Source organism: Capricornis sumatraensis, chromosome 7, assembly GCF_032405125.1.
Source record: "Capricornis sumatraensis isolate serow.1 chromosome 7, serow.2, whole genome shotgun sequence".
Taxonomy (NCBI): Eukaryota; Metazoa; Chordata; class Mammalia; order Artiodactyla; family Bovidae; genus Capricornis; species Capricornis sumatraensis.
The window spans coordinates 116,252,362-116,271,089 of NC_091075.1; the positions used below are offsets into that span (position 1 = coordinate 116,252,362).

Consider the following 18,728-nt stretch of genomic DNA (forward strand, 5'->3'; position numbering starts at 1 on the left):
CAGGGTCATCCTGGGTTTTCACGAAAACACCCCTAACTAGCTGAGGGACCAGGGAGGTGGACAAGGGGACGGTCCAGCTGGACAAAGCCAAGGTGTGTGGACCAAGGGCCGCGACTGGTTCTACACAGTCCCTGGGAGAAGAGCCTGGGGAGACGCGCATGCAGGCACCCGGCCCCGGCAGGCTCCCACAGACAGCTGTCGGGAGGCGGGGGCGCTGCTGGCTCCTCGGACCCCCAGACTGGCCCTGCTCAGCTCTCGGTGGCCTGGGAGGGGCAGTCCTCTCCCCTTCCTGAGCCCACGTCAAGGGTGACGTGGCGTGCCCTCTATGTCTGTGCAAAAGGTTGGTGAATGGATGAAAAGCACTATAAAAATGTAGTGCAGGCTGCCCCACTCCAGTACGCTTGGGCTTCCCTGGTGGCGCAGCTGGTAAAGAATCCGCCTGCAATACGGGAGACCTGGGCTCCATCCCTGGGTTAAGATCCCCTGGAGAAGGGAAAGGCTGCCCCACTCCAGTATCCTTGGGCTTCCCTGGTGGCGCAGCTGGTAAAGAATCCGCCTGCAATACGGGAGACCTGGGCTCCATCCCTGGGTTAAGATCCCCTGGAGAAGGGAAAGGCTGCCCCACTCCAGTATGCTTGGGCTTCCCTGGTGGCGCAGCTGGTAAAGAATCCGCCTGCAATACGGGAGACCTGGGCTCCATCCCTGGGTTAAGATCCCCTGGAGAAGGGAAAGGCTGCCCCACTCCAGGATTCTGGCCTGGAGAATGCTATGGACTGTATAGTCCATGGGGTCGCAAAGAGTCAGACACGACTGAGCGACTTTCACTTCACTTCATAAAAATGTGAAAATGAGGGGATTTTCAAGGTGGATGAACCCTTGCCAAAACAGAGCCAGGAACACAAGCCTGAGAGGCTGACGGTCGCCCCGTCCTAAGGGAAGGACCTCGAGACCCCAGGGAGGCGACCGTCTCACGCCAGGGCTCTGGTCCGGTCACCACGTTCATCTCATTTCGGTCAGGATCCTATTTGGCCAGCACCCTGTGATCACGACCGTCTGTCGGAGGGATGGGGACGTGGCCCAAGGATCCGCTGCTCCCAGGGGATGGGGGCCTGCACCCCGGAGCAAGGGTCCAGGCCGGCTGCCTCTCCCCCGAGCTGGCTCGGTCACCGCTGCCTCCTGGTCTCCCCCGGGGTGAGGGGGCAGCCCCCTGGGGCGCGTTTCGGGTGGGCTACAGAGATCGCTGTCACTGCCAGGATTCTGACAGGATGTCCACGGTGTGTCTAATATGTACAGATATAAATTAAAAACTATACTTACTGAACATATACAAATAAATAACTTATTTTGAAGCAAATGCCTTAACTTTCTGATCGAATCTAAGATGTCGAGGGAAACGCATGACATCACACAGCCTGACACTGGTGGCTTTGACCCCCACTGGTGGCTTTGAGCCCGTTTTACGTGGCTGCGGGGAACGAGACAGGGTTAAATCCTCCGTTCTCTTTAAAAGGCTTATGGTTGTGAAAGTGAATTTAAAAACGTGGGTTTTTTTAGGCAGGAAATACATACACCAGGAGTCTGAAGACCAGGGCCCAAATCCTGCCTCTGGTACCAATCGCTGTCCTCGGGTGCCACCCACAGAGATGGTCGCGGCGACTGCTGCCAACTGGCCCACGGCTGGTTGACTCCGCCCACCTGCGCCAGGATAAGATCACCTTCTCCCTTCTCAGTAACGATCGGAGCCTGACCGTCCTCTTGGACAAAGCCGGCTACCAATCAGAGGAGCCGGACAGCCATGATGGAGAACGCTCACTTGACCGCAAGGCAGCGGGAATCTATAGTGGCTCACAGTTTATGGGAACTCAGCTTCATATGTCGCCATGTGGTCCAGCCTCCTGTGTGGATGGGAGAACAGGGGGAGCAGCGCTGGGGAGATGGGCTCCACACTTCCTGCCTGGATTTCCTGGGGTCGGGGCCACAGGTATGGGCAAGACGCGCCCCACCAGCTGTATCAACTACGGAGGATGAACCTGAGCGTTGGGAGCCAGGTGGCAGCTCGCAGACCAGACAGCCGGCTTTGCGAGAAATCCAGGCTTTTCAGGTGGGCTCCGGGTAAACAGGCTTCCCTGATGGCTCAGATGGTAAAGAGTCTGCCTGCAAGGCGAGAGACCCGGGTTCAAATCCTGGGTCGGGAAGATCCCCTGGAGAAGGAAATGACAACCCACTCCAGTACTCTTGCCTGTAAAATCCCATGGATAGAGAAGCCTGGTAGGTTACAGTCCAAGGGATCGCAAAGACTCAGACACGACTGAGAGACTTCACATGGTCCAGGTAAACAGCTTCCGGTTCTGCTGCGAAATTCCTAGGCACCAAAACCATTGCCCTGCTCTGGTCGGTAAAGCCAGCCAGGGCCCGTGCCGGCCTCGGGGGCCACCCTGACCCTGCTGCCGACAGCAACATTGACCAGCGTGGCCTGCAGAAAACGTGAGCACCAGGACATGGCCTCAGGACGCTGCCTGCTGGCCTCCTGCTCCTGTATCTGACGACAAACACCCGCGGGGCAGTGGATGCCAGGCCCGCTCCGGCGGCAGGGGGCAGAGAGCCCGTGCACACGTGTGACTGGTCCTTCAGTCAGCGTGCAGGGGCCTCCGGGGTGACTGATGGCTGTCCTGGGCAGTGGCCACGCTTCCCACAAGGAGTATTCCTGAGAGGTCCCTCTGCAAACAGGAGGGCTGGCCTGGTCCTCAGACCCCGATGACCTCAGCCTGTGGATGGGCCTGTCCCTATCACATCTCAGGCTCCAGAAACATCCCACAGGAGGCAGACAGTGATGCTGCAAGAGGCCCTGCCTGGCAGCCAGGCCCCTGGGGAACGAGTGTGTCCGTCACCCCAAGGCCGCCCAGGACTCTGAGACCACCCGCCAGCTCTGAGGGGGTCGCAGGGGGCGTGGATGCTAGAAAAAGCAGGAAAGGACACACACGACGTGAAGCACCAAAACCCTCTGCCGCCCTTCCAAAGCGGGACAGACCATTCATAAAATGTGACCCAGAGGCTCTGGCAAGCCCTGGGCGCTAGGTGCAACCCAGGACGCAGAAAGGACGTTTCCTTAAGGTCTAAAAAGCGTCCTGGTGACAAAGTCATCTGTTCATAAAAGGTGTGTAAAAACAGACAAACTGCTTCACAGCATAGCTCCGTGGTGACTTTACCAGGCATGTGGGAGGCGCTGGTGAGACTCGTGGGGCAGTGGGGGGGTGGGGGGTGTCCCCAGGGCGCCCGACCGAGCAGCGGGCAGCCGGAGGCCCACGCTGTGCCCAGCGTGCAGAGCGTGTCCGCGTCGAGGTCCCTGCGGGGCTTCGGTCTGGAGGGGCGGGGACGAGTGGAAGCCGCCATCTACCTGGGCGGGAAGCTGTGGCTTCTTCATCTGCCGGAGCGGGGAGGCTCCCCACCTTCTGCCCTTTGCTGTCTTTTCACAAATGAAGTTGGAAGCCAAAGCATTACAAGTAAATCTCTTTAAAGGGAACCATTATACAGTAGAGAGGATATGCGCGGCAGGCCTGGGGCCTGGGTCCTGGCGCCCGAGCGCAGTCGCAGGGCGGTCACTCGACGCTGCGAGGGCCGGGTGTCCTCTGGCTCTATGTCCCGTTCTTCAGCTCCCACTCCTGCCAAGCGAGGGGAGAGGGGGCATGTACAGGTCCACAGGGCACGCCCGGGGCCGGGGCAGGCCAGGCTGCCTCCCGCACGCGCTGGTGCCCAGACGGGGAGGACGCAGCTGCCCAGAGCTGGACGTCGGGGCCCGTCAGCCCTCCTCACACTGGGAAGCCCCGTGACAGGCGACCTGCCACTCCCCGGCTTTCAGGGGCACACCCTCTCACACTCAGAGCAGCCCTCTTCGGGAGTCGGGTATTACCCTAGGAACACTGCCTGGGATGACGGCTCTCGATGAGGACCCAGGATGTCCCAGAAAGAAAGGCAACCGTGGGAGCAGAGGCCACATGTGCGACGCACTCACAGGTGGATGGACGCTCCCGGAGGCCGGGCCGGGCCACCACCCCTTTCCTCCAGCCACGGCTCCCCTGCCACTATGCTCGGGAGTCCCGGGAAAACTCCGCTCAACCCCATTCCGTCAGGGAGGCCCTGGGCTGGTCTGAGTGGCCAGCTGTGAGTCTGCTGCAGCCAAAACCACAGTTTACATTTATCATGAGGGGAACGCACAGAGCATGCGCCTCTGCATGGCAAGGGCAGGCCTGCGAGATGGGGCCTTCCAGGGGTTAATACGCTGGTTTCTTTGGCAGTAAAGGAAAAAAGGGAATATTTTTATCGTATTTCCCTTCTGCAAATAATTAGGGGGACTTTATGGGACAGCTCGATTCTAAATATCTCTCAGGCAAAACATATTCCTATGCAAACTAAGAATACTTAACGGATGCTAAAGAAAGGTGGAAGGCAGGAGGAGAAGGGATGACAGAGGATGAGATGGTTGGATGGCATCACCGACTCGATGGACATGAGCTTGAGTGAGCTCTGGGAGTTGGTGATGGACAGGGAAGCCTGGCGTGCTGCAGTCCATGGGGTTGCAGAGTTGGACATGACTGAGCGACTGAACCGAACTGAACTGAACTGAAGCAAAGTAACAAATGGCGCACAATCGTTCTTTTCTCCAAATTTACCAACACACACAGGCTCGGTCAAACACGCGTGCTACGAAGGCAGACAGTGCAGGTGCTATTTATAACCGCCACCATCACGGACCCGCCCATGAACAGGGCAGCCTGCGGCCAGTGCTCAACACTGGCTCTCATCAAACACCAGACCCACTTTCCAGAAAACTGTATCTCCCCAGCCGATCTGCACGGGGCTCCAAAACCGCCAGAGAACAAAGGCGACGGCAGCACAGAGAGGCAGAACCAGAGCTGCAGGCTTTCCTGACAACAGGAGGGAGAGAGGGGAGGGCGGCCGGCCTCCACGTTCCTCAGGACAAATGAAACTCACCCGGACGAAGTAGGGCGACTGGACCAAGTAGGATCTTTCCGCAGCACACACTGTCAGCTACGCCACCCAGAACTGCGTACTTTGATAATCTATAGCTTTTTTGTTGTTGTTTAATTTTCTGAGATTCTAAGTTTGGCATCAAAACTTTTCAGTGGGCAGTGCCAGCGAACGGCTGAAAGGCATGACGGGATGGCCCCTCGGGCACAGGTTTATGGGGTGAGGTGGGGGGAGGCCGGGGAGGGGTTGGAGAAGAGCATGCCTCGACTTTTTTTTTTTGTCTTAAGGATCCCATTGGTCACCTGGCCAATCTCTGCTTCATCAGTGAAGACACAAGTCAGAAGAAGCCAGGAGGCAAAACCAGAGCTGCAGGCTTTCCTGACAACAGATGGTGCGGGCCTAGAGACCAGGCCTTGGCCGTTTCTGACTCTGAAAGGACGGCTTCCTGAAGGAGGGTCTGACTTAGAAGAGAACTGAGAAGATACTCGTGGTACAGTATCTAACAAACAGCAGCGGCAGAACCGAATCAGGAGGCCATGCTGGCTCCTCAGCCCCCCACCATCCCCAACAGACTCGGCGCTGAAGTGCCCCCCTCCTGCCTGCAGCAGCGCTGGGGTCGCCGCCCCCCCAGGATACCTGCACCCCTTCAGCGCCGCCACTCCCCCAGCGGGCGGGGAAGGCACTCACCTTGGCTTTCCGCAGCACGTGGCCGCGGCAGGGCGAGTTGCCAGGGGCCGGCCGGCTCTTCTTCAGGACGGCCGCACTGTTCACGGGCAGCGGGCCCTCTGCATCGCTGGTCTCACAGCTGGACATGGGTGAGTTCTCCAGAGTCCGATGCCTGAAAACTGGAGACTGTTAACAGAAAGAGGAGGCGCTGGGTGAGGCGTGGGTTCCAGGTCAGCAGTATTTTCCATGAGGGAAATGTTTAATGAAGAAAGCGGGCTTGGGAAATAGGCAGAAATGACAACCGAAGAATTGGTGCTTCTGTGCGGTGGTGCTGGAGAAGACTCGAGAGTCTCTGGGGACTGCGAGGAGCTCAGTGCAGTCAATCCTAAAGGAAACCACCCCTGAACATGTATTAGAAGGACGGATGCTGGAGCCGTGGGGTGTGGCTCCTGGTAGTGGCCACAGACCAATCCGGAGGATGCCTGACCGCTTACAGCCCGGTCTCCGTGGGTCAGAGCAAGTCCTGAGATGGAGCGGAGCGAACCTGCAGTCGCCCGGTCCCCCGTGAGATCGCAAGCTGCTCCTGTAATTTGCTGTCCTTTCCCAAACGAGGTCTCGAGGACTGACTGCCCTGTGCTCACTGCGTAATGCGTGATGGAAGACACTGGTTAGAGCGCACAGAATGTCGTTTTAGGAGAACAGTGCTTCAGTGACCATTCCTAGGGGTGGCTGAGAACCCCCCTAGAGGCTGCAGCCAGCTTCTCCACATTTTGCTTCACTTGGAAATGCCTTCAAAGGCCACTCTGGCTGAGGGGTAGGGGTGGGGTGGGGGTGGGGAGGAGGGAGCTGCTCCGTCTACCCCCCCGGGAAGCCGAGCTGGACCCTGACAGGGGCAGCCCGTGCCCTCCCCCAGGACAGGTGTGCCTCTTGGCAGCCACTGTTCCCAGGCTGTGGTCAGGGTGGGGATGAGGCTGAGAGCCGCACACGGGCAGATGGCAGCTCTGGGGTCCCAGGAGGGGACTCCAGAGACAGGAGCAGACCCGAGGTAGGGCACAGGGAAGGAGAGCTGGCAAGAGGGGGCTGAGTGGGAGACCCTCGAGAGGAAGGGAGGGTCCCAGAACGTGGTGTCACTCCAGACACCGAGAGCAGCGATCGGCGCCCAGAGACACGACATCAGACGGAAAGAACCTGACCAACCTAATATTATACCCAGATTTTGCCAACAGGAAGGAAACAACTTGGGGTTTCCACCACCTTTGAAAAAAAGTTCAGTGAGACAGAGAAGAAAAAATTCAGGGTCCGTGACCTTGAAACACGGCCAAGAGCGCGTTTCAGGTGGACACGTGAGCTGTGTCTTGGCGAGGCTGGTGCTGGGGGATGGGGATGGGTCGCGACCTGGGAGAGCGTGCCCGGCCCCTCTCCCGGGGAGCAGGCGGGCTGTACCTGCGGGCTGGACGTCCCTGAGCGGGGCTCGATGGCCAGCCCGAGGGTGATGCCACCGGCCAGCGCCTTCTTGAGGCTCTCCTTGACCTCTGTCAGCTCCAGCTCCAGGTTGACGCGCTCCGTCTCCTTCTGCTTACACTCCTCCTCCAGCTTCTTCAGCTTCTCTTCCAGGACCACCTGGGTCTTCCTGCCTGGAATCCCAGAGGAACACTACTGCTCCAGCTGAAGGCAAACACTTCCAAGCATTCGAGGACGGACATTTGGGGACCCCCTGCGAGGCGCTCGGCCCAACCCTGGGGGTCTTGCTCCCCACCCAACTAGAGTTTTTCCCACCAAACTCCAATCCAGCAGTTCCTGAAAGGAGCAGGGTCCCTTCCCAAATGCCCTCCTTTGTGTAGCTGGGAGAATATGGACTGGGAAGCAGAAGACCCTGATTCTCACAAATGGCAGGAATTTGGGGCCTGGACCTCAATACCCTCATTTTAAAACTGAGAAATTTGGACCAGGTGGCTCCCAAAGGTGCCACTGACTTGAAACATCTGAATATTTTTCTGTTCTCATTTTTTTCTACTCTTGAGTCACCTTATTTGCTAATACAGCTCACATCTCCATAGAATATAGCACATTCGCTTTATTTATCTTATTTGAAATGTGTCATGGTGACACAGGAGGGCAGATAAATGTGCCCATTGCACAGATAAGGAAACTGATCCCAAGGATTAACTGACTGATGGGCATGGCCCCAGCCTGGTGCCTGGCAGCACACAAGGGTTCTCTTCTTCCAGGCCTGAAGCTGGTCTAATCTGTCTGCATCTTCACTAACCTGCAAACTGGAAACACAGAGGGAAGGACTCTCTTCCCATCCTGCTGACCTGGGGGCTCTTGTTCAGGTCTCTGCCTGAGCCTCTGATCCCTTTTCCTGTCCCGGGGTCGGGGTGGGGGTGTCTCACAGGAGATACCACCTCCTGCCCCTCCTACAGGCTGTCTCAGACTGGCACACACCGGCCTCCCATCCTTTAAGCTCTGAAAGTGCTTTCCTTCTTAAAAAATCACGTAGGCACAAAGTCAGGGATGGCTGGAGCTCCTCTGGCACAGACGCCGATGGAAAGCAGGGGCTTCCCTTCCAAACCGCCCTGGTCTCTGCGTCCCTCCCCCTCACCCCCACCCCCGGCCCGAGGCCAAAGGATCACAGTCGACAGCGTCATCCTCGCACCAGGATCAGACTCAGCCCTGAGCAGAGCAGACTGACGTTTTTGCAGTGCCCACCCCAGAGCCTGGCACTGCTCGCCCAGCTTCCCGGGGGAGGAGGCCTGACGACAGGCCTGACCTAGAGACAGACGGGCTGCAGTCCGCACCGGGGTGCCCTCCTCCCCCCTGACCCCTCGGGGTTGCTCCTGTCCCCCTGGGCTCTTCCCAGATCCCATCCACGAGTCCACCACCACCCCGCTCTTGCTGATCCCTCTGCAGGGAACAGGGGGCTCCTTCCAGCCCCACGGGGGAGCCTCCCACCTGGGCTTCTGCGGACGACGTGTCCTCCCGCTGAGAGCCCCGTCACAGCCAGGGACCAGAGCTCTGGAGCCCTGGGGCTCATGCCCCCGACAACTCGGCCGTCAGCACCCGAGGATGGGACAGCTCCCGGCACCCACCCAGGCCCCAGTAGAGGCCTGGTCCTTACGCCACACTGTGGCCCCTGCCCAGGCTTCCAGCAAGGCTTCCAAACTGCGAGAAGCACCGCGTGGAAGGATGAGAGCCTGGTGAGGGTCAGACCCTGGGCGGAGGCGCTGGCTCCACGGAAGGGGGCCCCCACATACCTGTGTTCACTTCGATGGCTGCCCTCAGCCCCTTCCTCTCCTTGCGCAGCTGGGCCAGCCTGTCTCGCAGGCCCTCCCGCCTCTTCAGCAGCTCCTCCTCTTTGGCCTGCAGCCGTTTGGCATCTGCTTCCACCCGGTTCTTGCCATATTTGTACTGGTCGGCATCTTTCAAAATAGAAAGCATCGGTAGGAAATAAGGTTTAACCAAGCAGATGACGGGCCAATTCATAAAGCCCGTTTAGTCCTCCAGCTCCATACAATAAATTCAAAGCGAGTCATTTTGCTAATCCAACAAGGAAAAAAAACAGGACAAGTTTGAACCAAACAGAAAAGTGACTGGTTCCGATGATCCGATATTCTTTGAAACAAATTTCAGAGATGAAAACAGAATGTTCAGTTCAAAATCGCTCAGTCATGTCCGACTTTTTGCGACCCCAGGGACAGTATGAAAAGGCAAAAAAATATAAAAGGATATTAGAAATTTTCTTTAACTCCTCCCATCGAGACAGGATTCCACGTATACTCTTCAATAAGGTCGAGAGTGAACAAAACGTTCTGCAATCTGAGAAGAGGGGTCTATCGGCGCCAGAGATAATCTCCTAATGCACGCAGGCCTCGCGCCGTCACGTCTGACCCTTACAACGGTGCTGTTGACTCTTCTACTGACTCTGATGGCACCTATGCCCCCTCTGGGGTGGCAGGGCTGGCCCCTGGTGTGGACAGAGATCGTAACAGGAATTTGCTGGGTACGTGGGCACGTGAGAAGGTGAAGGGGCACGCAGAGCCGCGTCTGGAGCCCGACTGCCTGGGTGGGGGCCCCAACTTGCCACCCGTGCTGTGTGGCCTCCAACAAGGCCCTGCCTTGCCCTGTGCCTCCGTTTCCTCACCTGCGCGACGGGGAGAGTGAGAGCGGGCAGTTCACAGGGTGGTGGTTGCTGTTTATAGTCCCTCAGTCATGTCTGACTCTGCGACCCCGTGGACTGGACCCCACCAGGCTCCTTGCATCCGTGGGAATTTCCAGGCAAGAATACTGGAGTAGGGTGCCATTTCCTCCTCCGGGGATCTTCCCGACCCAGGGATGGAATCCGAGCCTCCCGTGTCTCCTGCCTTGTAAGGTGGCTTCTTCACCGCTGAGCTACCAGGGGCGCCCTCACAGGGCTGTTATGAGGGTAAATTAACACTCATCAGAACTCTGAGCAAGCACAGAACGAGCGCTAGGTAAACGGTCATTAAACACCGAGAGCAGATAACTGAGCAGAGAGGAAACTAGCCTTAAGGACAGTGGACAGGCTTGGCCAACATCACACCACTAGCTAATATCGTGCTAAAGCCCGAGCCTGTGCTCTATCCTCTAATTTATGCTGGCCTTACCAGAATAATCAAGGCTCACAATTCTGTGAGAAGACACTTGAGAGTCCCTTGCACAGCAAGGAAATCAAACCAGTCCATCCTAAAGGAGATCAGTCCTGAATATTCATTGGAAGGACTGATGTTGAAGCTGAAACTCCAATACTTTGGCCACCTGGTACGAAGAGCTGACGCACTGGAAAAGACCCCGATGCTGGGAAAGACTGAGGGCAGGAGGAGAAGGGGACGGCAGATGATGAGATGGTTGGATGGCATCACTGACTCGATGGACATGGGTTTAAGCAGGCTCCGGGAGACAGTGAAGGACAGGGAAGCCTGGCGTGCTGCAGTCCATGGGGTCACAGAGTGGAACATGACTGAGCAATGGAACAATTCTGTAGCTCCCACGGTCTCCCGACGCCCCCGCAGCTGACCGCTCACACCTGACATGACTCAAGGCCTCCCGCACCCCCGGCCTTGGGAGCTCACATCCCACGAGATACCACAGTGGTTTATTTGCATGCCTGACACTGGCACTAGACTGGAAATGACTTCTGGGGAGAAGCCGTCGGGGAGGAAGGGGTGCCACGGTCAGTAATAACGGCAGTGGGCCGGGGAAGAGGCCACGACTGTGGGCCAGCAACTGACCTCCCGGAGCCTCAGCTTCAGCCCCCATAAAGCAGAAGTGCTAAAGCCTACCTTGTGCATTAAAAAAAAAAAAAAAAAAATCGACGCCTGTGCTAAACCCCTCCCTCTGACAGGACAACGTGACGCCCGGGCCGTGGTGGACACCCCCAGGCAGCTCTCATCCCAGTCAGCGGTAAGGGAGCCCCCAGAGCACTGTCCACCCTCCCAGGCAACTGTGAGCCCTTTCCAGCCACTGCCAGCGCCTCTCCTAAACCCAGCATTCACCAGTTCTTGCAAGGAAAACCACGGTGACCGTGTGAAACTGCATTTACGGAAGCAGGTGCACAGCCATCCATCTTGGCTCAATCTTCCCCTCACTAAAAACCCACCAACACCCTCCCGCCCCAAAGGATGATATTAAAAGGATCGCAGCATGAGAATGACCAAATCAACCACCTGAAACGTAAGGGACTCCCCTGGCGGCCCAGGGGTCAAGGCTTCCCCTTCCAGTGTAGGCGGGCCCTTCAATCCCTGTTTGGGGAGCAAAGATCCCACGTGTCTCAGGATCAGAAAACTACAACATAAAACAGACGCAATATTCTAAGAAACTCAACATAGACTTTTAAAATGGCCCATGTCAAAAAGGAAAATCCTAAAAAGGCTTGAAAGAAAAGCACTGCTCTCGGGGGGGGGGTGGGGGGGTGGGAGGGGTGGATACCGCGTATTCTACAAACAGCGCGCAGTCCAAATGCGGCCGCTTGCTCCGATCTAAGCTGCTTCCTGACAAAGCTGTGTGCAGTCGCAGACCGCCCCTTGCCATCATTCAGTCCCCGTGAAATAAACGCCACCCGGGATGCAACGCAACAGCCTGAGCAACTGACAAACACAAAAACACACCGCAATTTCTCCTCTTTCATCACTGGTTGCCGCCAAAGGTAGCAAGGGCTCCCCACCGAAGGCCTCATGAGACAAGGAGAGCAACTGTCTGGGAAACAGAACAGGAGCTGGTGCTGAGAGGTGGAGGAGGCAGATTTCCTGCGGCCCGGGCTCTACAGCACAGGGGACTACAGACACGCTACTCTGTCCCCCACCTGCCTCTCCCCAGGTGGGCCGAAAAGCGTAAGTACACCTGACTTCGTGAGGGAAATAAGGTCTGCCCGAAAAAACGAGGTTAGAAAGAGCACTTTAAACAAGGGACGACAACGAGGCCCAAGGGGGAGTGAGACCGTGTCTGAGAAGGGCAGAGCCGGGGAGCTGACGTACAGGAGGCCCGTGCTTCCCCAGGGCAGGCACCACGAGCGCCCCGGAACGACAGCGGGCCTGTGTACACCCGAGGCCATGGACGAAGCGCCATCTCACTGCCGCGTGCTGAGTCTGAAATCAAGCTGCCGGCACTCAGCGTGGTCGGCAGCCAGGTGCCGAGTCACCCGAGTTGGGGCTACTTACCTGGGGGCAGCTACGCCGAGCCCAGCTCAGAATGTGTCAGCCCAGCTTCCCAGGTGGTCGTGTCAGACTGAGCTCCTAACTCCCACCTTCCTCCCGGGGAAACTTCCCCGACAGGCCCACACTCAGCGAGGCACTCCCGGGCCCGCTGAGAGCCCGCGCTCTGAGGCCCGTCTGGAGCAGCGTCTGCCTGCAGGACCCTCGGGGACAGAATCCCGGGTACCCACTGCCTGGCCTTCCATCTGCAGCCCCTGCCCGACTGGCTGGCTGAAGAGCGATCCAATACAGCCGAGGCTGAAGCAAATACAAATGCCTCCGCTGACCGAGCCCCCGGAGGCATGTGTCTGCGGATCACGACGGACGCTGGGCGCAGGCGGGCTCTTCTGCTCAGTCTGGCCCCTGCCGGATCTGCAGCCTGGAAACCCGGTCCATGCACGGGTTCGGGGAGACCTCAGTGAGCCTCATCAACTCCCTGAGCCTGCGTCTACCCTCGCACAGTGGGATGGACCATGCCACCTCCCCGATCCGGGGTGGGGGCCGGGGGGACGACACGGCAGGACAGAGAGCACGGTGGGGTGGGGGGAGCAGGACTCCTCACAGACCCTGAAAGAATCCCACGGTCTGAGGGACACGCACTACCCCAGCTGTTTCAGCCAGAGGCCCCAGCTGACCGCGTCTATGCCTCCCACACACAGACAGTGAGCTCAGACAGCTTATGAGACTCAACCCAAGCGGCTCACTCGGTAGACCGGGGACACAGACAGAGGAGCCCAACCCACTGACCAGGGTCCCTCACAGCAGCACCACCTCCCGAACCCAGAACTACCTCAAGGGCAAACACGCATGAGCAAGTCTGCATTTGAACCAGCTGTGTCTGCTCCTGTATGCAGCAACCTAAGAGCCAGGTTAAAAGTCACGGCCATTCCACAACCCAGCAGACAAGGAAGGGTCCAGGTGTGAACGAATCTCTCTCTCCAACCGCCCACCCCGCCCCCCCCAAGACCTCGCACCCTCCACCTCCCCAGGTGGGAAGGGAGATGGCCACGAAGCCCCAGCTCTGCACGCCGCACCCAAAGCCAGAACATGGGAGACGGAAGGTCGACTTACTTGAAGGCGTCCGCTTCACGCCAGCCGCCGAGTCAGGCTTTTTCTGCTGCCCGCTCGGAGCCTTGCCTTTGCCCATGACGCCATTGGAGGCCATGGGGGGCTTCTTACCCTTCGACTGTGGAAATAAACACATGGGAGAGTGAGAAACAAGGGAACACCTCTGGGTTTTTTGCAGTCAGCTGTTTCAGTCTCTGACTCTTTTGAATGTGGCACACACAGAAAAAAAGTACAGGTGTTTGGTAGACACCGGTCTGGCTTCCCAACCCTGGAAGGCTGTGAACTTCCCAGAGCACCTAAGAAGGTTCTAGCACCGAGGTTCAGAGCAAATGGAACCCTAGGATATCCTCAGTTGGAGTGCGCCAAAGTCACCAGTTTCTACTGGGAGGTGGCACACGCCGATCAAGACACTGGCACAGACTGTGGGTTTCTGAGGGCACTGGGCCGAGGTTACTGACAGTCTGCTTCCAGGGATAACCAGCTGTTACTGTGCAGGAATGGTCTCTGGGGCAGGAGCAGAGCGTGTGCACTTAAGTCTCCAGCTCCCAGGCCTTTCTACTGACGTCCTAACTGGATAAACAACTACCGTTTGATTCACCCACGGGGTCTGAGGAAGGAAGCAGAAGCTAAATACAGGAACAGTATGAACTGCATTTTAACTCACTGCAGGACTTTAGAGCAATTCAATGTCCCCCTACTTCTTTGATGGCTGCATTCCGCTCAAGTGATGTGTGCGCACCTTAGCTGGGCCACGGATCCAGTTAGACAGCCAAGGCTGGCAGTACACGTCCGGCCCAGGCTCCTCCATACGCACGTTTCTTACTGCTGGGAGCCTGGGTTTGCGGGAGGTCAGGGTGGGGGCTTCAAATTCCCACTCCATCATTTAGGAGGTGTTGAGCACTTCATGAACGCTTGCTGAGCCCGCGTGCTCATTTGAAAACGTAAAGACACAGATGCCACCCACAGGGCTCCTAAAAAGCTTAGATGACACAGCGCCCACACCTAGAGTGCCCGTACAGCAGGTGTGTGTTGAGTGTAGCGGGCCCACTGAACGGCCAAATGGGGGCATGGAGACTGAAGGAAAGCGACTAGCAAACGTGCTGCCCACTTGAAAGTAACGTGAACAAAAACGAAACACAAACAAGCCACGTGTCAAGCGATTCCAAACGAATCAGGGGACACTGATATGATATGATATTTTGTCCCATCGTTTTTACCAAAGTGAACTCCAATACCAATACAAAGACAGGTCAATACCTTCACCTAGTAAGTGAAGCATGTGACCTGTGAGACTTTTCACCTAAGTAAGTGCTCATAAATAAGTATCAGGGGCTTCCCTGGTAGCTCAGCTGCTAAAGAATCCACCTGCAATGTGGAAGACCTGGGTTCGATCCCAGGGTTGGGAAGATCCCCTGGAGAAGGGAAAGGCTAGCCACTCCAGTATTCTGGCCCGGAGAATTCCATGGACTGTACAGCCCACGGGGTCGCAAAGAGTCGGAAACAGCTGAGTGACTTTCACATCGCTTTCACTCATAAAGTACTTATGTTTGAAGATGCACTGGCCTGGGCCCTCAGGCTCGCTCAATCAGCATCTCCAGCTATTGTTAGAAATAAAACACAAAAATCTTCCTACGTAACTTTGATGAAAAGAGTGGGTTTGGAAGAACCACTGTGCACTATCACACTCTGAAATTCTAGGATCTTACTTGGCATTCACCATTTTCTCAAGATTACCCCCAAAACTGGAGGGAAAACAAAATAATTTAAAACGTGGTCCTGTGCTTTATGTTTATAGAGTATTCTTCCAGGCACCACGTGATCTTAGTTTAAATGCATGCAAACACAAAATTAGTATTTACACTGAAACATCACGGTTTGCCACAAATATCAGGTGTGGGATGGACAATCGCTCAATATCAAGATTCCTGACCATTCAGTGATAATCCAAGAGCCTTATTGCCTACTCCATTTTAGGGAGTATACTCCTATCCTCATGATGGGCGCCTACTGTAATCCTGGGATTAATCCTGCTTAAAGGTCTGAAAGCAGTTGCCAGTGGAGCCCACCCAAGTACATGCAACAAAAACACAGGAAAGGAACCCGCAGCTCAAAAATCTGAAAACTTACCACCCCATCCTCTCTAATTCTTTGCCTTTAATCACCATAACTCACAGAATTCCCTGGGGAACTTTGAATGGAGAGAGAGGCAGGCACAGGCAAAAGACAAGCAGAGCGCAACCGCGGGCTAGCAGTTGCTGCTGAGTCAGTAAGTTGTGTCCGACTCTTTGCGACCGCACGGACTGTAGCCCACCAGGCTCCTCTGTCCGTGGGATTCTCCAGGCAAGAATACTAGAGTGGGTGGCCATTTCCTTCTCCAAGGGGATCTTCCCCACCCAGGGATTGAATCCAGGTCTCCTGCATTGCAGGCAGGTTCTTGACCTCTGAGTCGCCAGGGCAGCCCCCTGAACTAGTCAGGCTGGTACATAACATGGTTAAAGCTCTGCGTTTCTTATGACCCGTCCCTGGGTGGCCGGACGCCGAGGGCACTTGCAGGTCGTACTCTAGTTGAGGGGAAGACTGCGCTCTACCCCGATGGGGCTCACTGACCGCGAGCTGGCGGATGCTCTGTCGCTGCCAGGCCCTGCAGGAGAAGCGTGACTGAGAGATTCTAGGAGACGACAGAATGGGGGTGCTGTACCTGTGAGCTGAGCCCGAGAGACGCCCTCCCCACGGAAGAGGTGTTAGTGACAGACGGGGAGGAGGGCAGCCCGGAGGAGGCAGGGTGTTTGTAGTGGTTACAGGACAGCCTGTCAGGAGACGGCCTAGCAGCCTTCCTGTCAGCGGGAGGGTAGCGAGCAAAGATTTTCGGAGACGGCAAGTTATCGTACAGGACGGCGTTATCATAGAGCACCTCTTCTCCCAGGCCTCGGCCGCGGGGAGCGGGAACGTCGTCCTCGGGGCCCCACTGGAACACACACAGTGCGTCGTTAGTTGGCTCCCCGGCCGCAGGAAGCAGAGCACATTGAGATGTTATTAGCAAGCATCCCAGAACACGTATGCATGCCCCACATTGTTGTCAGTAACACAGAGACACAGAGACACACAGACACACGCACACACACAACTAGGTGAACCGATTCAGAAGAGCTTTTCTACCTTTGGGGACGTAAGATATTTTTTTTCCTTAAATTGTTCCCAGGGTTATTGGCTAATGATATTTTCGTTTTGTCTTGTTTGTTAAAGCTCGGGGGGAAATGAAAAAACAAAACTGACACGTCTTTAAAGAACCGGGTTTTGGAAGTCCTGATCTAGGAAGCAGAAACAACGTGATTTAAGGAAAAGGATGCTGAACTGGGGTCCATCCGGAGATCAGGGGCTCTGGTTCTCCTGAGAAAATGTGTTAACTTCTTGATCAGAGACGTGTTAATACGTCCTTCATCACCTGAGCATTGCTGACGGGAGACGTAGCAATATTCACTGACACAACAGATTACCGGTGATAGGCGTTGGTTTCTGAGAAAAGTCCCCTGGTCAATAGTGAGTTTAAGATCCCAGAAAAGCACTTTATCTTATTTCACAGTAAAACTGATGCATGATGCATGGAATTCTGCCAGGAATTTTACAAAGTAAGGGAAACTAAGGCACGGAGCTCAGGAGGCGCTGTAGGAGGCAGAGCCGGAGCGAAGAGCCGTGCCCGTAACTACCCGGCCCTCAGTGTCTGCACCTCAGGCTCCCCCCAGGCCAGGAAGGGCTGGGCACAGAACACCCGCGGACCCTTCCAAGCTTGCCAGGCGGGCTTCGGGATGTAGGCTCTGTGGGTCACATGACTGCCAGCATCACCGGCATCCCATACTTGATTAGGCCTGAAGAAAGTGCGACGGCCAAAATCACAAGCTGTTACAAGAAAGAAGTCAGATCATCATAGAAAATAGGATGCTTCAAACTATTAATTGATACAATGGCATTACTTCAGTGGAAAACCTTTATACAAAGGATTAAAATAGCTACAAGCCACTTTAGAACATGGACATTAAAGTATAAATTAAAACCCAAACCTACAACCACGGCCAGATTCTTTTAAGTTTTAAAGGTCTTTATAAATTGCTTTGCATTTTAAAAGAGAGAAAATATTAATTCATGTGCTATACTTATTTTAGTCTATTTTTATACCCTGGCAGAGCTCCTTTCTGCCAGAATGCAATTACGGTCTTTTGTTATAAAAATAGAAAAGGCTTAAAATTTCACTGTAGGAATGTTTTCGTTCCGCTCCAGTCACTTCAGTGCGTCTATTTTTGTGTGCTGGGGACCCATCTATAATCTAAAAATAACAATACACGCAGATAAACGCGGATGTGAGTGTTTCGTAATGACAACCTAGCATATATTTGTCCCGGGTTATTAAAATGGTCTAGACGGGACCATCCTCTTCCTAAAATACCAAAGGATTAGGTCACATGGAAAGCAAACTCCACAGCACCTGCAGGTTAAAAGTGCGCGCGCGCCTGTCAGGAGATCCTTTTCGAGATGCACTTTCATCCAGGCCTCGGGGAGAGCGTGAAGGGAAAGAATTACTGAAACTGACACGCTGCTAAAACGCCAGGTGTTGTGGCTCCAAAGCGTGAACTTTGTCAAACTGAGGAGTGAGGGCGCCTCCAAAACAGGGCCTGGTCACAGCGCCCAGGAAGGGGAGCGGCAGTCTAAAGAGAGGCCTGAATTCCAAGGAAGTCCTTAAGCAAGGGAGTCAGATGCCTGCAAGCGCGACGCTCCTTCGCTCACACCGCCCGCCCAGTGACGCGCATGCAGGAATGCCTCCTCGGTACAGTCTTGGAGCCGGCAGCTTCTCAGCTCTGGGCCAGCGGGAGCTGTGCTCATTCCTGGGGTGCCCGAACCTGCGTGGCATTAACTGGAACGAGGGGGCCCAGGCGGGCATCTATGGAGGTCCTGGCTTTCTCTACACTGCTCCGCCCACCACGCGCCCTGGGAGAAACCCCTCTGGGGGCAAGGTTCACAAAGGGGCCTTCAGGCAGTGAGACAGAGGCAGGGTTGCGTGTTCTCAAAACATCTGGGGCTGAGGCCAAAGGCTCAGAGGAGCAGACTGTCCCATGTGGTTGGTTCTACGACGGTGGGGGAGGCTCCCCCAAGACTAGCAAGTGGACCCTGAGAGCCGAGCCGCCTGGGGAAGGGCCTAGTGCCTGGCCTGGGACCTGCTCCTGTGGGGCTGTCCCCGAGCTCCTGGGTCCCGCTCTGCAGGGCAGGTGGCTACAGGCACAGCGTGCACCAGAGCCCCTCCAGTCCTGGAGA

The 18,728-nt window shown here is 56.0% G+C and overlaps 1 protein-coding gene across 2 annotated transcripts in view; it reads right to left on the reverse strand.

The window, feature by feature from the left end:
- Positions 1 to 3,632: 3,632 nt before the first annotated feature.
- Positions 3,633 to 18,728, reverse strand: part of AFAP1 (actin filament associated protein 1) — a 90,481-nt gene continuing 75,385 nt past the window's right edge. Inside the window, exons 12-17 of one of the 2 annotated variants that reach the window (XM_068975457.1) lie at positions 16,126 to 16,392; positions 13,431 to 13,545; positions 8,907 to 9,071; positions 7,096 to 7,286; positions 5,674 to 5,838; positions 3,633 to 3,659 (exon numbers count right to left, since the gene is read on the reverse strand). In XM_068975457.1, coding sequence (XP_068831558.1) covers positions 3,633 to 3,659; positions 5,674 to 5,838; positions 7,096 to 7,286; positions 8,907 to 9,071; positions 13,431 to 13,545; positions 16,126 to 16,392 — 930 coding nt within the window. The remainder of the gene's footprint in view (positions 3,660 to 5,673; positions 5,839 to 7,095; positions 7,287 to 8,906; positions 9,072 to 13,430; positions 13,546 to 16,125; positions 16,393 to 18,728) is intronic. The other variant, XM_068975458.1, reaches the window with a different exon arrangement.